Source organism: Nilaparvata lugens, chromosome 1 (genome assembly GCF_014356525.2).
Source record: "Nilaparvata lugens isolate BPH chromosome 1, ASM1435652v1, whole genome shotgun sequence".
Classification (NCBI taxonomy): Eukaryota; Metazoa; Arthropoda; class Insecta; order Hemiptera; family Delphacidae; genus Nilaparvata; species Nilaparvata lugens.
In genome coordinates this window covers 56,168,487-56,191,160 of record NC_052504.1, presented here as the reverse complement: position 1 = coordinate 56,191,160, position 22,674 = coordinate 56,168,487, and the positions used below count along the sequence as shown (strand labels likewise).

At 34.9% G+C, this 22,674-nt stretch overlaps 1 protein-coding gene across 1 annotated transcript in view; it reads right to left on the bottom strand.

Moving 5' to 3' along the window:
• The window catches only part of LOC111055432 (RRP12-like protein), a 33,504-nt gene extending 33,064 nt beyond the window's left edge, over window positions 1-440 (bottom strand). The window contains exon 1 of the mRNA XM_039437304.1: window positions 191-440. Within this exon, the coding sequence (XP_039293238.1) occupies window positions 191-320 (130 nt within the window). The 5' untranslated portion in view covers window positions 321-440. The remainder of the gene's footprint in view (window positions 1-190) is intronic.
• Between the last annotated feature and the right edge of the window lie 22,234 nt (window positions 441-22,674).

Below are 22,674 nucleotides of genomic sequence, written 5' to 3'. Positions count from 1 at the left end.
TAGATATCATTTTTGACACTTTAGCATCTAACAGATCTTTTATAATCTAGTTTATTCTTATAATATGTAATTTGAAGGCAATTTAATAAAAAAAATTTTAATACCTATGTTATTGTATTACTAGACAAGTAAAAATCTTAATAAAAAATGTATTTAAGTTAGGTTAAAGGTTTAATATTACCGTACGTACCCACGTTATCTTGGAAGAAAAATGACCTGGCTTTATCACGATAAGTAGTAGTTGATGGATTCGAGCTGGAGCTACTTCCTTTCTTCCATTTTTTACCTTTACATCTAATTCTATGTTTAAATTTTGCCATTATTCTATTTTATAAAACACGTGCGCAAATTTATTCAAGACGAAGTTAACCTATAAAAATAAATAATCACACCACCACACGGCAAAACCTTAGACCAGTTATAGAATAGACACGCTGGGAAGTCTAGCCTCAGAAGCCAACATCTACTGCCACATCACCGTATCGTGACGTCAGCATCGGATAGAAAACTCAGGGAACTATAAATACCAGGTACGCGCAGTCGCCATTTTGAGTCACAGAAGAAGGAGCCAAATTCAAATTACATCCGTACGCTATGTTGTATGGTTTTGGACAACATTTATATTGACATCACTGAAGGACTGAAGTGGCTTATAAAATTGATGAGAATATTTTTCTAACAAGGATAAATTCAAAAAATGAATGTATTGTTCAGAACAAAATGAAATGATTTGTATAAAATTAAACAAAACCTGGTACCGTACAAAACTAGCCCCGCCAAGTAGCGGATTGCTCTTTTTTGTAGTCTGAATATTTTTAAAAAGTGTAACTCTGCAGTGCTTCCTCACAATTCTATGCCATAAGCCACATGTGAATAGAACAGTGAAAAATATACCATTCTTGAAACTGACATTGGAACAAGTCTCACAATGTTTCTGATAACAAATAAGCCTTTACTGACCTTGTCGATAATAAAATTTACATGCTCATCCCATGCAAGTTTTGAATCAAACTTTAAACCAAGTAATTTTACATACTATGTATTGCTAATAACATCGTCCCCTATGTACAACTGAGGTTCAAAAGCGTTATGTCTTCGGCTGAAGTCAATGAGACTACTCTTCTTTGAGTTAACTGTGAGGGAAAGTGAGTTGAAAAATTGAATGACTATTGCATATCAAGTTACAATTAATCTCCTTCTCATTCAAGTTTTTGTGTGAAAAAATTAAATATGTGTCATCCTCATATAAGGTAAGTTTATTGAGAGGAACAAGTGAACAGATGTCATCTATGTACATTATAAAGAGAAGTGGTCCCAGAATAGATCCCTGTGGTACCCCTGATGATATTCTGATTAGGTTTGAAGCTGTTTGTCCGTCACTACCATGAGTTGAAACATACTGATACCGATCAGAAAGGTAAGATCTTATTAAATCATGCACTTTTCCTCTTAAACCAAGCCTAGTTAATTTTTCCAAAAGCAACTGATGATCTACACACTCGAAAGCTTTAGAGAGGTCGAGCATTACTCCAGAAGTGTAGTTGCCACCTTCAATATCTTTTATTATAGGTACCTTCAAAAACCTCGATGAGGGTGAAATTAGATTATGTTCAGAGAGATAAGTCACCAGTCTAGTAAGAATCACTGTATCAAAAATCTTTGAAAAAGATGTCAATAACGAAATAGGTCTATAATTGTTAATGTCATGTTTGCTGCCCTCTTTGAAAAGTGGAAGTACCTTGGCAATCTTCATAATTTTGGGAAATACCCCACTCTCGAACATGGAGTTGATAATGCAAACAAGCAGCTGGGCAATCGCCTCACAACAGATCTTTAATACCTTCAACGGGATGTCATCATGTCCTGTGCTATTTTTTGGCTTGAAGTTATTGATTATGCGTGAGATTTGCTCTTCATTTGTAGGTGTTAGAATAAAGTGATCAGGTGGCAAAATATGGGAGCTAGGAACGCTATCAGGAGTACTATTAGATAAGTGTTGTGTTTTTTCATTTTCTTATTTATTCTTTGAGCAGTAGTCGCAAAGAAGCTATTGAATTCAGCTGCAATTTCCTCTTGGATGGTCATAAGTACGTTCTCAATATCAAGCGCTAAAGATTCAATTTTCTTTCCAGTACATTTACCTCTAAATTGATTAATTAAATTCCAACTTGTTCTAGATTTATTTGATGAATTTTTTATCATATCTCCATAGTAACGTTTTTATCTTCAGTTACTAACTGATCATAATACATTTTTATGTTTTTAATGAGGGATAAATTGAAATTGGGAATAGAATGCGCATTTCCTGTTGCAAATTTAAGCAATAGTCTAATTTGCTTAATTTCTTGTGTTATCCAATGAGCACTACGCGACTTCCTAACCGATGATAGAGCTTTGGTCATGACAGGGCAATGAATATTGTAGTAGTGGAGGAAGGTGCAATGGAATAACCCGTATTTTCTGTTTTTGTCCTTTTCCTCGGTAATGAAATTCCAATTTATTCCAGACAAAACCGCTCTCAAATTGGCCAGATTATGAACACTACAATTACGGAAGGTGGTGCATGTAACATTCTTTGGTTGGCCCATACGAATACCTTTTGTTAGATGCAATTCAATGGACTGGGCTGTATGATCAGAAAGCCAAGAATCTATGACGTTAATATTCTTATGCATTAATGTAGAGCTGGTGATTATATTATCTATAGCCATTTTACTGGTTACTGTTATCCTAGTGGGAACTCTTACTTTATATTCCAAATTGAATTGATCCAAAATATTCAAAAAAGTTCTACATTGTAAAGAGTCAACCTAAAAATCAACATTAAAATCTCCTGCACATATTAATTTAGTTCCAATTTTGATCGACAGATATTCTAAAACATTTATAAAAATTTATAAAATTGTTAAAAAACAAATGTATGTTACCATTAGGAGGCCGGTAAACACCTAGGAGCACGTATGGTTCCTTATTTATATTGAATTTACAACATGCTAGTTCGATGCAACCCTCCTCACAGAGATCACTCACATTTAGTTCAGAAATATTTTGGAGCTGTTTATTGCAGATTATTCTGTGAAAAATTGCAGCACCACCCATGCTCTTATTAACTGTACAATAACAATCAATGAGATGCATATTTTCTATATTGATACAACCCATTTCATTATTTTTTAGGCCATGCTCAGTCAGTATGAGAAAGTCTGGGTTTTCCAAGTCAATGAATATTTCCAATCTATCTATTTTATTGCTCAACGAACGTATGTTTTGGTGGACAACCTTGACCATCAGAGAAGCTGACTTTGATTTAGACCGAAATTGATTGTTGCAAGTACTACCAATTGGAAAATCAGAGAGGTTATATGTAGGCCTATTAGATGTAAAGCTGACCGAATTTTTATATTTTTCAGTCTGACAAGATATGGCATAATCATCCCCATAATTCATGTTAACTGTTTTATTTATATTATTCTCTATTTATTGAGCTCTTTGGTCCTGCCTAACTAATCGTTTAATTTCTTGCTTTCCACAAGCAGGACCGTAATCTAGTTTCCCATAAAGCTATGAAATCCTAAACTTATGGCTGCATCATTATCATGTGTTCCGTTAATATTTTTTATTTTTTCTGCAACGGCAATCTTCCCTTTTCTATTTAAATGCAGCCCATGCCTTGTGATCTTGTCTCTCTCAAGGTCAGTGATATCAATAATTCGTACATACTTAATTTTGTCACAAAATCTTTTTATTTTACCATTGATTTTTCGTAACTAGCGGTTCACACAGGACCTGTCAGGAAGATCATATCGGATAGGTATGGTGGTAACAAGGACATACCTATCCAATATGATCTTCCTGACTGGTCCTATGTGAACCGCGAGATACGAAACATCAATGGTAAAATAAATGAAGAAGAAGGAGCCAAATTTAAATTATATCCGTATACGCTTTGTTGTTGTATGGTTTTGTTGTATCATATTTGTCTTGTTATTTTTGTTTATTTTGTTACTATTGTATTCTTTTGAAATTGGTGTATACCATTAAAAATGTAATAAATGAATAGACAAAATGAAATGATTTGTATTCAATTAAACAAAACCCGGTACCGTTCAAAACTAGTCCAGCTGTAGTCCTTCAACTCTGTGCCTAAACATTATTAGTTTTCGAAATGTGCAGTCTTCAGGGTAAAGTTCTATCAATCATAATTAATAATCTACTCACTACTGCATGGATTATTACTATATGTAAAAATCACCAATACCACAGTAGGCCAGTAAATTATTCATATCAGTCCGATTTTGGATGAGAAAAAGATATAGGCCTAGGTTATACTACTGTAGCTCACACAAGCTTGCTAGACTCGCCGTTACAAGAGTATTGTAATAGTAAGTCTTCTTAGCCACTAGGATTGGTATTTTTTGAAGACAATATTAATCTTGTTGTATATCCATACTTTTTCACTGTTAAATAAAACTTGAATTTTAAAAAACACTTTTGAAGTGAAAATACACTTACTTTTGTAGTGACGATCGTTTCGACCTGTTGTTGGTCATCATCAGACAGTCTGATCGACAGATACAACAGGTCGAAACGATCATCACTACAAAAGTAAGTGTATTTCCACTTCAAAAGTGTCTTTTAAATTCAAGTTTACAATATTAATATTCATTATAGAGTTCATGATATCAAGGAGAATTTGTAAGCCTATAATAAACTAGTGATAATATTGTAAACCAAGCTACTGCTCAGCTTCAACACTTTACCTATATTAGGTACCTACAGTTTGTAAGTTCACATTATAATTGACAATTATTAATGTAATACTGTTTTTAGATAATCAATTAGTAAAATAGAACATGCTTTCAACTTAGAGTAATAAATCTGAAGCCAAATTACCTCAGAAATTTATTTATTACATTTCAATTTATAGAAATTTATTTATTACATTTCCAATGGTATACACCAATTTCAAAAGAATACAATAGTAACAAGATAAACAAAAATAACAAGACAAATATAAATATGAGATACATAACATAAAGACTGGGTATTGTTTGTTCTGAACAATACATTCATTTTTTGAATGTATCCTTTTTGGAAAACACTTTTGTATCCTTTTTGGAGCCACTTCAGTTCTTCAGTAATGTCAATGTAAATTCTGTCCAAAACCATACAACAACATAGCGTATACGGATATAATTTAAATTTGGCTCCTTCTTCTGTGAGACAAAATGGCGACTGCGCGTACCTGTTATAAACTATAAAATATAAACTGAACTATAAACTGGTATTTATAGTTCCCTAAGTTTTCTATCCGATGCTGACGTCACGATATGGTAATGTGACAGTAGATGTTGGCTTTATCGACTTTCAGTATGAATATGCAATAGGCCGTGTCTATTCTATAACTAGTCTAAGGGCAAAGCCAAAAAGCAGGCAATTTAGCCTTGTACACACGTCCGTACAGATTCTCAACATGCCAACATTGGACAAAATACGAAACTGCTTAAATCCAATGTGTGTGAATTAATCAATAAATTACAAATTTAAATTCATCCCGGCCCTGGCAGGATCAAGAAATGTTCTGAACAAAGCTCAGGCTAGAGCTACCAGAGGACTGTAATTTACTATTTAAATAATCAAATACAAACAAGGGGCAAAATTCAATCTTCAATTTGAGCCAGGTTATTTGTACAGTCAAACTCTGCATTAATGAACAATAAAAAAAGAGCAAAAACTCACCAGATTTAATCCAATCTTGACTACTTGCCCTTCGAAGCCTTTATTAGGTGTTTTGGTCAGGTTCAGGGTGGGATGAAATCGGGGAAAAGACAGATTTTCGCTTCCGGGCTGCCTTTTCGCGTTCAACTTGCAGGCCATACACTGTGTTTCGAACAAAGCTCAAACTGGATTCTTTATAAATTCAAATCCAATTCAAATTAATTCAATTCAACACTATTTACGCTGTTATATTCATAATTCACACACACAACACTCGAACAATTATTTACAAGAAATTTCCGATTGAAATTACATGACAAAATACAAATTCGGTCTTGCACAACAACGGGGATGAGTCAAGACAGACTGGGGCTTTTACATAGACAAGGCCAAAAACAGCTGGACGGTCTGCGCTGGCGCAAACACAAGCCTGCTATTGGCAGAGCTGCAGTCTGGGATTTTGGCGCTACAGTTTGAATTCTCTGGCCAGACCATACCCCCACCTCAGAAAAACTATTTTTCAGCCAAGTTACAAAAACTGAAAAAACCACAGAAAGGGAAAAGTCCAGACATGCCAAAAAGAACAAAAAACACCAACACCAAAAAACAACACAAAGAAAAAAATGCAACAAGCACAACAACTATTGAGTTGGGAGTGGATATAATTTTGTTACTGGTCTTTTATAAATACCAGTTTTTAGGCGAACATTCGCCACTCGAACCTTGCCGTCACTTCCCGGAAACACTTGTTCAATGACACCCAGTGGCCACTGCAATGGAGGTGTGTTTGGTTGGTCTACTACCACAACCGTTCCCACACTGATAGAAGTGGATGATTTCAACCATTTTTTACGACTTTGAAGTTCGTGCAGGTACTCTCTTCTCCATCGGTTCCAGAACAATTGAATAAGTTGACTGATCAATTCATACCTGGTGAGACGATTCACAGGGACACTGTCCACGTCCCACATGGGAAACAATTTCAACGGTGTTAGAGTCAAAAAGTGCGCTGGGGTTAAAGCCAGCGGTTCACACAGATCCTCACTCAGTACACACAGTGGGCGGGAATTCAGGACACCTTCAATCTGCACCAATACAGTGTTCAGTTCCTCATAGGTGAGAAGTTGATTGCCAATTACTCGGAACAGATGCAACTTTACAGATTTGACATTTGCCTCCCACAGACCTCCAAAATGCGGTGAACCAGGGGGAATGAATTTCCAATCAATTTTGTGTTCGGCGAGTTGACTAGTCTATGTGGTTTGAAACTTGGACGAGTTCAAAAGTTGAGATATTTTTTGCACGTGACAAAAAACGACGAAAAACAGCTAAAAACATGGGCGTTGATAGATCTGATACCAACTCAATATGTACCGCCTTTGTTGCCATACACACAAACAGACAAATGTAGGCTTTCAAAACACAAGGATTACGACGTCTCGTCATAGTAATATGCAGAGGACCAGCGTAATCCACACCACAATTTTCAAATGGTTTGCATTTTGACACTTGACAAGCAGGCAGGTCACCCATTTTTGGAATAATTGCATTATTACTAGGTCGAACATGGAAACAACGATTACACTTAAAGACACAAATACGAATAATAGAGCGAGCAGACAGTTTCCAGAATTTCTGTCTGATCAAGGACAACAATAATGAAGGTCCAGCATGACAATTCTTCTTGTGATGATAATCAATCAACATCGATACAAAAGCGTCGGATTTTGGTAAGATCATCTGATGACAAGCCTCAAACTCCAGTCCAGCACAAGACAAACGACCGCCGACGCGAATCACACCTCCATCAACGAACAGAGACAGGCGACGCAGGCGCATAGAACAATCCTCTCCCTTCTCTAATTGCACAAATTCAGATGAAAAATGTATCTTCTGTACCACTTTACATAGATACCTCTCAGCAACATCGAAATCTGATTCTTCTGATTGGGGTAAGATTCGTAAGAATTTGAGAACAAGAATTACAATTTTCAAAAGATGACCATAATCCGAACAAAGACCAATCAATGAATATACTGCATTGCTGTTACAATCAGGAGATTTTGTGACTGTCAACACTGACGGTTTTTTCGCCTCTGGTGGATCCACTATCTCTTCCATTTGAGTTCGGACGGGCCAATCACATTCGTCCTCTGCTATCCATGATGGACCTGAGAGCCACAACGGAAAGTTCACAAGCTCAACTGGTGATAAACCTCTAGACAAACAGTCAGCGGGATTTTCAATTCCGGCAACATGCATCCACTCCTGTATACAATAATCCTGTATTTTTGCGACACGATTACCAACAAAAGTTTGCCATTTCGCGGATGGAGCATTAATCCAACACAAGCTGACTGTAGAATCAGAGAGTGCGACAATATGAGACACATGACAACGTTCACTAATAATAGTGACTACTGAATTCATGAGTTCTGCCAACAAGAGTGCCGCACACAACTCCAAACGAGGTATTGAAACAACTTTAGATGGTGCTACCTTGGACTTTGAACACAATAATACAACTCTTGGCTCCTCACTCTCCTTCTGCGACTTCACATAGATAACTGCACCATAACCAGACAATGATGCATCACAAAAACCAATCAAACTGATGTGAGAATCCTGAAACAAACCAACGTGATGTGGAACAGCAAATTTCAACAATAGAGGCAACTCTTTTTGACAATTCTCCCAAAGAGTGCAGATAAACTCAGGCGGCTTCTCGTCCCAATCCACTCCTAATTTCCACAGTTTCTGGACACAACATTTTAGAAATAATGTAAACGGTGACAAGAGACCAAGTGGATCATAGATACGAGCCATCACTGACAGAATAGAACGCTTAGTAGCAACGACCTCACCACTCTTGATTGAAAACTGAAACAGATCAGTACTAGGTTGCCAATCCAATCCCAAGATAGCCAAGGAGTTGTCTGCTTCGAAATCCTTGTATGAAAACAATTTCTCTTCCTCCGAGAATTTCTCCAACATTGATGGTCAATTTGAAGTCCACTTTGTGAGCGAGAAACCTCCTCCCTCAAACAGCTGCTTGAGCTGTTGACGATACAGCTCCGCGGCCTCTGACTCTGTGGCAACAGATGTGACTAAGTCGTCCATGAACATGTCTCTTGGTATTCTCGCCTTGGTTGCTGGAAAACTATTTCCATCCTCCTCTACAAGCTGGTGGACGGTGCAAAGCGCTAAATATGGAGAGCTTGAAACACCAAAAACAACACAATTGAGCTGATAAATTTCGATCGGATCCTCCGGCGAAAATCTCCACAATACACGCTGATAACGACAGCAGGAATCCTCCACTAATATCTGTCGATACATTTGTTTAATATCAGCAGTTAGCGCGATTGGGAACAAACAAAAATTAACTACCAGAACAAAAATGTCAGTCTGCAATTTGGGACCAGCATGAAGAACCTGGTTCAATGACAAACCAGATGATGTTCTGGAACCAGCATCAAATACAATTTGGATGGGCGTGGTAGTGCTGCTTGCTTTCACGATGGCATGATGCGGTATGTAGTAACCACCTCGGTCTGTCTGATCTGCTACAAACGACATGTGACCCTGACGTAGGTAATTGATCAAAATTTCATGATATGAAATACGAGTATTGCTGTCAAGCTCTAATCGTCTCTCCAAAGTCAGCAGTTTGCATTCGGCGACAGCATACAAATCTCCCAAGCTGCTGGGCGGCTCCGCAAATGACAAGGCAACAACAAAACGACCAGAATTCACACAATGTACAGACTTCCGAAAATTTACCTCACACTCCAACTCTTCTGGTTTCAGTTGACAGCTTGGTGCAGGGCACAATTCCAACTCCCAAAAACGTTCCACAAAACTATATAATGATGGACTACAGATGGCTGTGAAACAATTCGACACATTCTTTGTTGAAGTGAGAATCGGCGCTCTCCCCATCAGAATGTGACCAAAGACACTATTAACAGTCATCAATTCGTGCGATTCACCTATACTAGGACTCCCACGTAGCAAGTGAGGAACTAACTCCGCACCAATGATGCCATCTATTCTACTAGGAAGGTAGAATTTGTCGTCAGCCAGTGTGAGATTTTCAAGATGATGAAGTTTGGATCTGTCGATTTCACAAGAAGGCAACTTGTCGATGATTTTATCTACCACTGTGGCATCCATCAAAAACTTGACGGTAGGATCCAACTTCGACTGAATCAACACACAAGTACGACCTCGAACTTCACTAGTACCACCACCGAATCCACGAACAACGGTTTTCATGGGCTGGAATGGTAGTCTCAAACGCCGACACAATTTGGCTGTAACAAAATGACACTGACTCCCGGTGTCAACCAAGAAACGAACATCACAAAGCTGATCATTACAATCTCGAACATGTGCAGTGATGGTCGACAACACAACGGTCGAATTTTCTACATCGTTGGATGTAGAACAACAACTAATAGGTGATGTGCCACCTGCCTTGGAGTTCAACGAGGACGCAACACCTTCATTGGAACTTGATCTGGAAAAGTGCAATAAAGAATGATGAGATTCTTGACATTGAGCACACTGAGTTCTACTACGACAATCTCTACTCAAATGATCCACATCAAGACAATGAAAACAACAAAACTTTCCTTTAATCAAACAATAACGATCCCAAGGAGTAATTTTCAAGAAACTTGCACAATCTACTAACCGATGACCCAGTTTTGAGCACTTCAGACAATTGGGATTTTTACTAGATGCATCGTCACATGAATCATTAGATTGAACCACAAACACCTTTGATTTATTATCCTTTTTGTGCCTCATATTAAATGATTCAGTCTGTTTCTCATCAGAAGGAAGAGTCTTAATTTGCTTTTCAATGAATTTGACATAATCGGTATAAGTTGGCATAGCCTTGTCACGGACGGCCGATTCAAAATTTCTACGAGAACTTGGATCCAGCAATCTCAAGCCATGATAGAGGAATATCGAGTCTGACAAATCAGTGAGTCGCAATCTCTTCACAGCATTGATTGAACTGCAAAACCCATCCAAAATCGCAATATAACCTGCCTTTGATTCTGATTTTATTGAACGAAATTCAAAAATTTGTTTGAAATAGGCATCGACTTGCGCCCGTGGATTGTTATAGTGGGTCAATAATGCCTTCCAAATTATTTGATAATTGTTAGGCAATGGTGGCAAATGACGACAAATATTTGCTGCTTGTCCAGTAAGTCTACTTACAAGATATTGGACCTTCTGCTGATCGTTCAAACTCTTGTTGTCATGTACCAATGCCTTAAATAGTTCATAAAACACCGACCATTGAGTCTGGTTCCCATCAAATTTCGGAAGGTCGATTTTATGCAGTACCGACTCAGACACGACCGGCTGTGCACTAGCTTCTGTAGCTGCTAAAGATTGAGCAATAGCATCAGTCGCCTCTTTCTGTTTGAGAGTGTTAGCCGCTACTTCAATATACTGAAACAGATCTAGGTATGAGTCGTTGAATGCTACAACATGATCTTTATTCAACTCAAGTTCCAACTCATTAACCACTAATTCTGTCTTTTCATAATCTGAAATGGTCTGAGACACCCGGGGATACAAGATTGAAAATTGCTCAGCAACTTTTGGATCAGAGACATTTTTAGACAGTTCATAAATTCTTTGCAATCTGGCATACAATTGTTCCAGTTTAGCATGATGCACCCTGATTTGTTTCTGTATTTTTTCCTCCATCTTGAACTCATACACAAAACAATTCAGCCCCGACAATACAAACAACAGACAATAAAACAAGAATGAGTTCAAAACTAGATGAAAGGAAGAATCCCGACTAGTAAGTTATCAAAGTTAAACTTTGATTATCAATTCACAAGATAAGTTACTGCTGAAGAAAAAACTATATGATTAGATAATGTTCTTCCAACAACTCACAAACAAACGATAACTTGTTGAATTGAACAAACAAAATCATGCTGGTGATTAACCTTCACTAACATGTATAAAAAAAATGGACAATACAAATTCCAACAAACAAACAAATTCCTGAGAAAAAGAGCACAATGCGCCTAGTTTCAGGAAATTACAATTTTAACTGAAATAAATTTAATTTCAGACAAATACAAATTGACAAGAGACCTTGCTCTAGAACAAGGCTACAACAAACTTGAGTTGAGCATAGATCAGACCACTCTCAACATGCCAACATTGGACAAATACGAAACTGCTTAAATCCAATGTGTGTGAATTAATCAATAAATTACAAATTTAAATTCAACCCCTAAAGCCAAGAAGGGAGACTGAAGGATGCTGGGAGCAGAGGCCTGCTGTTGCTGCTGAACTATGAATGCGCACTAATAACCTATAGTGATTGAACACCTCACCAGTGGACAGAATCTAGTTGGAAAATTAAAAACATTCCACTTGTGACTTGGCAACAGGGCAGCTTGGCAACAGTGCACGTCTTGGCAAGCATCCAAGCATGCGATGATTGTATGCTAAAGACCACTAATGCGCCTGAGTATGTGTTAGTGCTAAGGTGGTGGGAGAGTGTGTCAACTGTCTGCGCCTGTATCATAATATTATGTGATCAAATTCTGAACACAAGCGCGCTCTATCTAGAATCTTGAGAATCTAGCCATCATAATTCTGTTTATGCTTATTCCGTGCTAGTAACACAAAAAAAGTGAGGCAGCTGGTAAAGATAGGCAACCCGCATTGCTGTGGGATTCGTTCATTTTGTTACGCATTGGCTCTTATGGGAGAATGCATTGCACAGTCTCAATTTCTATTTTATTTTTATATTGTATGTCTTATTCCATGGAAGCGTTATTTTTCCTTTATTAAGCAGTTCATTGTTAACTTTTTGAGAGCAAAAATAATGAAATAGGTTGATTATTAATAAAGAAAAGAATTTTTTTATTTGTGATTGCAGTAGTTTTAGTATTGTCAACTTTTCACAAGCATGGGAATAACTTTGGGCCAGATTTAAGAGAAGCGTATTATTTATTTATTTTTATTTATTTAACAAGGACAAATATAAACTGTCATGAAATGATTGGGAATGAAAAAACAGGCTCATAGTCCAATCTCATATTTTTTCACAATAAAAGTAGGTAAATAAAATAAATTATGTAATCTCATGATGATAACACAGAGTTATTAATCATTATTGTAAAGCTGTGTTTACACAAAATTCATTAACAAAAATGTTTATTTTCCGGAGGTGTCTGGGTGCTCATTGTTGGATGGGGGAGTTGGGATGGTTTCTTCCAATGATATTTTGTCTGCTATCAATGGGCTGAGGTCGGGCTGCTCCGAGGGTCCTGATGCGATTCCAACCTTTATTGTCAAGGGCTGTGCTGCAGTCCTTTTAGAGCCATTAACATTCATTTTTAACTTGGCTATAAGGTCGGGTAGATTCCCTTCAAAATGGAAGATTGCAAGAGTTACTCCTGTTTTCAAGTCTGGGAATAGGAATGATATTAAAAACTACAGACCAATATCCATTTTGAATTGTTTTTCGAAAGTTTTTAGAAGCTCCTGCATTCGATTATTTATAAGCAGTGTCAGAGGATTATTGCACGATTGCACCTGAGCAACATGGATTTCTGCCTGGTCGCTCAACTGTGTCCAATCTTATAGTTTTTAGTAGTGAGGTTTCACAAATTTTGGATCATGGAGGTCGTACAGATGTTATCTTTACAGATCTATCAAAAGCGTTTGACACCATAAATCATAGACTTCTGATACAGAAACTCAAAGTGTTAGGATTTTGTGTAACAATGGTTAATCTTCTACAGAGTTATCTGGAGGCAAGAATACAGTATGTCAAGATTCACAATTTCAAATCAGAATGCTTTGAGTGTACATCAGGGGTTCCTCAGGGCTCTAACCTTGGTCCACTTCTATTTCTTTTGTTTATTAATGATCTACCATCTACCATCAGAGAATCTTCATGCCTTCTGTATGCAGATGATGTAAACTTATATAAAGAAATTAATTATCAAAGAGATTGCTATGATTTGCAGAGGGATATTGATAGTCTGTCTAGATGGTGTGATGAAAATGGACTGAAAATGAATGTGAATAAATGTAAATTCATGAGTTTCACTCGGCAGTCCTCCACTCATGCAGGTGTATACTTTATAAATGGTATTCCATTGGAAAAGGTGGAGTCATTCAAGGACCTTGGAGTAGTATTCAGCCCAGATCTTTCTTTAAATTCACATATTAATTACATAGTTAACAGAGCCAACCAACAGATGGGTTTCATTTTGAGGACGTGCTCGCCCTTCACTGATGTGGTACCTCTGCTACTCTTATATAAATCAATTGTGAGGAGTCTATTAGAGTATGCATGCGAAGTATGGAATCCTTATCATAATGAACAGATTCACATTCTAGAATGCTTGCGAAACAAATTTTCGAGATGTATGTATTATAAAAAGCACAGGGTTTTCTGTCCCTTTGATTACCCAACCAACTCCCTCAGAAGTATGTTCAATATTAAATCACTGAAAGTAAGACGTGATGTTAAATTACTTGTTCTTCTGTACAATCTGTTAAATAATAAAATTGATTCTTCCTACCTGCTTTCTAAAATTAACATATATATAAATACCATTGCACAACGTTCTGGATTTTCATTTCATATTTCTTGCTCCAGAACGGTAAGACATTATAACTTTCCTTTAAGTAGAGCTCAAAGAATTTTCAATACTTATTCAGAGCACTTGGACATCTTCTGGTTCTCCCTCTCCAAATTCCGAAGGATTTCATATGATTTAGTCTTGTAGTATGTGGTCCATCATTTCGTGATTTGCGCTTGCATTTCTTTTATTCAATTATCCTCATAAATGCTAGTGGTAGTACATTACACAGACACTTTTCCTCTTGTCTATATACTAGTAATGATTATAGTTTACTGAAGTATGTGTGCATTTTTTCTTATTGAATTCAGTTAATGTATTTTTATTATTCTATATACGACTGTATATTTCTTCTATTTTTCGTCTTATTTCATTCTCTTAATTTTATAATTAGCTATTTTTATAATTTATTATTTTCTTATATTTTCTATCTTATTTTATTGAAAATTGTATTATGTTGGAAATATTGTATAGTGTGGAGGAGGCAAAATGGGGTTTTTACCTGTTGTCTCCATGAATAATAAATAAATTTTTTCGTACTTATGGATTCTATTAGATTATAGTTATACTATTAGATTCTATTAGTATTATATGCTGCTACTTACACTAAATTTATATTATACATTATACATAAAATGTATAATACGCTTACCTACATAATATACTGTAAACAAATTATGATAAATATACTATATTTATTATATGCTGATTCTTAACACCAAATTTATATCCATAAATTACATCATACATAGAATGTGTGATGGGCCCACCTACATATACCGTATACCGTTTCTGGTCTTTGTAGGGAAACATTCACAATTTCTGCATCAGATATTATTTATTCTTTTTTGAATAAGGATTAATTTGTTCTTCAACTATGTTTTTTATTTTAGATGCTATAAAGTAGGCCGAAATCTTCAATAAACATAGAAACTATCACAGTACGGTATAACTTACTAGGAATATAATCAAATTTGTTGTTTTATTTTTGGTCAAATAAACTGATCAATATAAAAAGAAGTATTGGAAATGTATGTAAAACAAAAAGATTTCTTCAAATTAATTAACAGAATAAAAATGTTTGACTTACCTGTGAAATGGTATTTCATTTCCTTTAACATGCCCATTCTTGCATCCAAATGCAACACAATACATCACCATTTTTCGGTCGTATTTTTATTCAATTCTACGTATTTCACGACAAATACATCACAACATTCAAGAGAAAAGGTTGTGATCTAATACTAATAGCCCTAATACTCATTCAAATCCGTTTTCAAACTTTAAAAATGAAAAATCGTACTCAAGAGCTGCAACAGACTGCTTGAATGTATGAGTACGAGAGAGAAGGAAATCCCACACGGTATGCCTGTCTCACTCACTACGCCTTACACACTTTTGGTTGTAGCTAAGCATTGGACAGCCCGTTCCAGTTAGTTTAGAGTTCACTGTATTACCTACAGTATGGCCATTGACTGTCACGCTTCTGATTGGTTTGCTCGGTCACATGGTACAAATCCGCCATTAAGATTCCAAACAAACTTTCAAGTCCTATCTTATAGCATTAGACATTTGGAACCAACTTGTTTGTATTATTGAATACATTCAATAATGAAGTATTGTATAGTATCAAGTGTAACATGAGATACATTGGCGGTACGAAGTTCGCTGGGTAAGCTAATTGTAAATTAAGCTTTATTATTAATTGACAACGCTGAAAAAGACAGGCTCAATCACCAGGAATACTATAAATCTATGAGGGACCAGTAAGCCATTATCACTTATTTTACCTATTGGAAACATATTATGAACTTAATATGAGTTTGATATATCATTTCCGAAGAGAAATTGATTGATTATACTTTAATATAGACAAAAAAGATAACTTTAAAAAACAATAATAAAGCTTGAAACATCAATTTTCCTTCTCTCGGACTCCTCGTGGACCACTTCTAGAGCTTTAGCGGACAACTTATTGGGAACCAGTGATCTATTTAAATATGTAGGAAGATAAATTTAAATTTTGTGTATTTCCTCATCCCATTTATTGTATCAAACTTCAAATAAATCCAAATTCAAAATATTTTTATGGCTCAATTGAATATAACATTTTATGAAATATTTAACCACTAGCAAGAACCCGTGCTTTGCAAGGATCTATTTTAAAATTTGACAAAATGAAAACTTGACGTAATGAAATTTTGAAGAATTGAGAATAGGCCTATAACCATCCTTGGTTAATTAAGAATCTATAAGCAAAATTTCAAGTTAATTAGTCCAGTAGTTCAGACGTGATGATGCGTCAAACATAATTTTCCTATCTCGTACGTGCATAAGCTAGCTCTTTACTCTCTATAATTATTATAGATATAGTTAACGACTGCAAGAGATAGGACTGTGGAACAGAATAGTGGTGAAACTATGATAGCGCCAGAAGTGTCTCAAACACAATAGTAGGTACTACATGAACTTTTTGAAAGTGATTTGAAAAAATGTAAAAACAACAGAACTGAATCCTTATCATTCTACCTTCATTTGTTTGAGCCGAATGGAAATCTATTTATGAAAAAAAGGATGTCTGTGTGTTTGTTTGTATGTTTGTTTGTTCCCTGTAGACTTGAAAACTACTTGACATAACGGCATGAAACTTTGGGAATACGGTATGTTGTGTGAATATTGGGGATGGTTTCTGAACAGAAATTTTAATAGGGGGGCTAATAATAATTATTTATTAATCCATTTTACAGACATATGTTTTCGAAATTTTCGGCCGAGCGGCTACTGAAGAATGAAAAGATGATCATGATTCAAGATCATATGGTGATAATATGATTTAGCATCTAAAGTTACCAGCTGTAATAAACATATCACCCTGAGATGAATTATTGTGTACTGGTATTAAAATGGTAGTTTGGAGTTTAAGTGTAGTTGATTGGTACCAGCTGTTGATAATGGTTCCTTAGAAGGCCATATACAAATAACTATCACTCCCCTATCATTGAGAAACTGGAAAATGTTGAAAAAAATTATTCACATAATGAAAGAGAGTATAATATATATATATATATATATATATTATATATATATATATATATATAATATATATATATATATATATATATATATATATATATATATATATATATATGTATGTATAGTATTCATATTGCATGCATTCATTAATTACTGAAGAATGAAAGAATAATTTATAATTTTTTGAATTTAGCTTAGCTTATATTCATCCTAAAATGGAAAGAATATGGAATTCTGTGTGATTCATCGTACATCGCATATTTCCTGGGCCATATATCGACAATCTACAGCTATGAAAACATTGAATATTTTTCTTTGAGATGCTGATATAACCTTTTTTTAATTGAAAACTTTACTGATAGATATTAGGCTACTACCAATTGATTGAGAAGAAAAATATGTTTTCGGAATAACGAATGCTGCATGACTAAGCACATAGGAAGTCCGTATTGAGATGTGAATGAACATGTTGATTGTCAGATAAGTTTCATGATTCACCAAATAAAGTCAAGTGTAACATGAGATACATTGGCGGTACGAAGTTCGCTGGGTAAGCTAATTGTAAATTAAGCTTTATTATTAATTGACAAAGCTGAAAAAGACAGGCTCAATCACCAGGAATACTATAAATCTATGAGGGACCAGTAAGCCATTAATTTTGAGTAGTTCAATTACTTCCATTATGGACACTGGATACATTATGGACAATCAATACGTATGAAATTTATTAGCTACCGTACAGAATAAAAAAATTTTGATTGCAGTGACCCCGACTTCTGTATTATGGATAACCATTCGGATCAAATATAAGGAATTACTCGCATCTCTCATCAACTTGTAATTTTTATTCACAAAATATTAACAAAAAATATTTATATTAAGTTATATTTAATAAACTCACGGTTATTACTCAAGTTTGTCTTTTTCTGGCAGTGCTACAAATAAATGTAGGTATATGTTTGACTTTTTGTTTCTGTAATTTTGTTGTCTATTAAGAAAGTTTTCAATGTGATTTTTGATGGCAATAAAATTTGAATGTGCAAAAAGAATAATCAACAAACTCATAACCAAAGAAAACCTTTGTTCTCTTTTCTAATCGTAATCGGAGTGTATGAGACTCCATTTACAGCTGATAGAAGGCGCAAACCGAACTGGCCAAGCATACAATGATGGAACAAACACGTGGTAAGCTCGCGCTCTCCATCAATGCAAAATCAATTCAATCAGCTAATTGGTGAAATTGTTTTAAGCTTTCCAATGATTACAACAAATGTTAGAATATCATGTGTCAATTATCTCAGTTCCATATGGAGTTCACCTTACCATAAGCTTACTTAATAGGATCCTTTTCCATCCTTTGAAATCCTTAGAGGCAAAATATCTCAAAATCCATTCTTAGTGCGCATATAGCATGTTTGAAGAATATTTGTGCAAAGTTTTAAGTCTGTAGGCCAATTAGTTTGAGCTGTAGTGTGATGTTACATCAAAATTTTCGAAAAGTGCCCTCTCCTGAACCCCCCTGTGCTCCTGATTGGAATTTTTATAGATTTATTACATAGATCTGATTTTTCTCGTACCTGAACGAAAAAGATCCTCATGACTTTGCTGTGCAATGAATGGTTAAAAAGTGAAAATTTTGGGGGCCCCAGCTCCCTCATTGGGGGGGGGGGGGCAGATTTCTGAAAATCCTTTTGTAGTGGATGTTTTGAGGCTACAATAAACAATTGTGTGAAATTTCACGTTTTTAGGCTTAGTAGTTTGGGCTGTGTTGTGATTTCAGTTTGTCGGGGCTTAGCCTTTTAGATATAGGTAGAAGAAGAAGAAGAAGAAGAAGAGAAGAAGAAGAAGAAGAAGAGAAGAAGAAGAAGAAGAAGAAGAAGAAGAAGAAGAAGAAGAAGAAGAAGAAGAAGAAAGAGAAGAAGAAGAAGAAGAGAAGAAGAAGAAGAAGAAGAAGAAGAAGAAAAGAAGAAGAAAAAGAAGAAGAAGAGAGAAGAAGAAGAAGAAGAAAAGAAGAAGAAGAAGAAGAAGAAGAAGAAGAAAAGAAGAAGAAGAAGAAGAAGAAGAAGAAGAAGAAGAAGAAGAGAAGAAGAAGAGAAAGAAGAAGAAGAGAAGAAGAAGAAGAAAAGAAGAAAAGAAGAAGAAAAGAAAGAAGAAGAAGAAGAGAAAGAAGGAGAAGAGGAGTAAGAAGAAGAAGCAGAAGAAGAAGAAGAAAAAGAAGAAGAAGAAAAAGAAGAAGAAATAGAAGAAGAAGATAGATTATTATGTTGCTTTGGCCTGTGATCTGTATAAATGTCCTGTAACAACTAAAGGTGCGTCCACACATGCTGAACCGAACCTCGAACCGCGCAGCAAACCGTGCATTCCTCCGAATATCTTGCCTTTCAACATGAGCATATGTTTCATAATGTTAAAAATCAGCTTTTAATCATTCGCCGTACCGTACTCCGAACCATTCGCCGTGCCGCTTGCGTCTGTTCTAACTGCTCGCCTCACCTCACTCCGAACGCTGAACTTTTCAGCCAATCAGAGCCCTCGATTACAATTCGCCGTGCAGCTCGCTCCACAATATTTTGGCTATCCATCACAAGTGGAAAACATGCGAACATGAATACAGAAGTATGGGCAATTTTTTATTTGATTAAATTCATGTTTTGAAGAATTCATTGTTACAAATGATAAATTGATAGGAGCTTATAAATATTTTCTAATTCAAATGGAATAACTTCTGAAAAAAAATAATGATTGGATAAATACCAATACTGAATTATTGTTGACCAAGAACTCAGTACCTACATCGACAATTCATTCAACTAATTCTGTATTGATAAAATTATAATCATTTTCTCTATTGATAATCAATTTCATCAACTAATCATCAACTAACTGAAAATAGTACTTCAATTTCCATGAATTTATTAATAGAGTTATATAAATCTAAAGTGTAGGTCATATCTAAATTCACAAAGAGTTCGATTCTTGTTGGCAAGATAGGTGTTATTCAATGCAGAAATCATTGTTATTTTACTAAAAGATAGGATAAAATGAATAGTTCTCTTTCAGGGGGAGTTTTGACAACCCACAAAACTCATTTTTCATTTGAAGAAATAATATCAAAAAGGTGCATAGGATCTTACTTTTTTGTTCAGCTTGCCAAAATACCCCTTATTTCAATATTTAAATTTTCGACTGACTGTACAGTGAGTCAATCATTCTATCAAGGCTTGAATAATTTCGAAATTTTAATTAAATAAAAATGGTAGAGAATAATTATCATGTAGATATCAACAACTTCATTTTAAGACATATTAACTGCATGCGTTTTCATATTGCCGATACAGCATTGATAAAACTGTAGAAGTTAATTTAGCAGTCTCAAAAACTGTTCAAGCTGAAAAATTAATCATACATGCCACGTGTAGGCTTATACATTGCATCAGGAAAACGAAGTTCAAAACTATGGTTTTCCTAAACATATGTTTTTGAGATAATTTCTTTGATGCAGCTGTTTCACATTCACCATTATAAATTATACAGAGGTTGTGAAAATAAAAATATTTATTGATTACCAAAACAATACTATACGGTATTATATTAATGATAATAATTAATTATTGAAACAATACTTTTATTATATCAATAACAATAATAATAATATTATTAACATATTTATCAATTATCAGAACAATATTATTGAGGTTGAGTGGAATCAGGTAGAAAGCAATAATAGAACAGATGTTCTTTTTTGAATTTCTATCATATTATTTTGTTATTTCCAATGATTACAACATATGTTAGAATATCACATGTCAATAAATAAATTATCTCATTTCCATATGGCACTCACCTTACCATGTTCATAACCTTACTTAATAGGATCCTTTTTCATCCTTTGAAACCCTTAGAGGCAAAATATCTCAAAATCCGTTCTTAGTGCGTGTCTAGCATGTTTGAAGAATATTTGTGCAAAGTTTCAAGTCTGTAGGACAATTAGTTTGAGCTGTAGTGTGATTTTACATCAAAAATTTTCGAAAAATGCCCTCTCCTTGACCCCCCTGTGCTCCTGATCGAAATTTTTCTGCATAGGTCTAATTTTTTTTCGTAGCTGAACAAAAAAGTTCCTCATGACTTTGCTGTGAAATGAGCTGTTAAAATGTACACCATTTTGGGGGGCCCCAGCTCCCTCAGGGGGGCAAATTTTTGAAAATCCTCTCTTAGTGGATGTTTTCAGGCTATCATAAACAATCGTGCAAAATTTCAAGTTTTTAGGCTTAGTAGTTTGGGCTGTGGTGTGATTTCAGTCTGTTGGGGCTTAGCCTTTTATAAGTATAGAGAAGAGAAGAAGAAGAAGATGATTAAGTGCTGATTGAAAACGTCTTGACATGTTGGTACAATTTATTTCAATTTTGGGTATTTCCTCATCCCATTTATTGTATCAAACTTCAAATAATCCAATTTCAAAATATTTTTGTGGCTCAATTGAATATAACATTTTATGAAATATTTAACCATGATTAAGTGCTGATTAAAGACGTCTTGACATGTTGGTACAATTTATTTCAATTTTGTGTATTTCCTCATCCCATTTATTGTATCAAACTTCAAATAATCCAATTTCAAAATATTTTTGTGGCTCAATTGAATATAACATTTTATGAAATATTTAACCATGATTAAGTGCTGATTAAAGACGTCTTGACATGTTGGTACAATAGCTATTGATATGATTTTCGAGTTGCATTACCACGAGCAGTGGTTAAGATTAGAAATATCACTAAATATAAACAATAATGGTTATGTGCTATTTTTCAATTTCTTACATGTTTATTAAATTCATCAAGTAATACTATGTCTAGAATAATTGGCTCTTCCAGATTCATATTCAATGTTGTGCTTTACAATATTTTCGTCAGACTTATAGGCTGAATAAAACAAACTATTTAAATGTTATGGAATCTATTGTGATGGGAATTCCATCATGCTTCTAGAAATAGATATGAGAACTTTATTATTTGTCAATGGAACAAAATTTGTTATAATATCATGACACATTTCAAAAGTTTTATGGTGTTTTTTTGGAAATTCAGCTTTCAGGTTATGTTACCTACTTTTCATTTTTACTCGCTATTATCTACAATTCACTATTTCAAGTTCCAAAACTATATTGGGAAGATAGAAAAAACATGAAAGAAATTATATCGGAGTTAATAATCACAAAAATATACTTTAATAAGTAAAAGCAAGCAATTTTACTTATAATCCCATATAAGCTTCA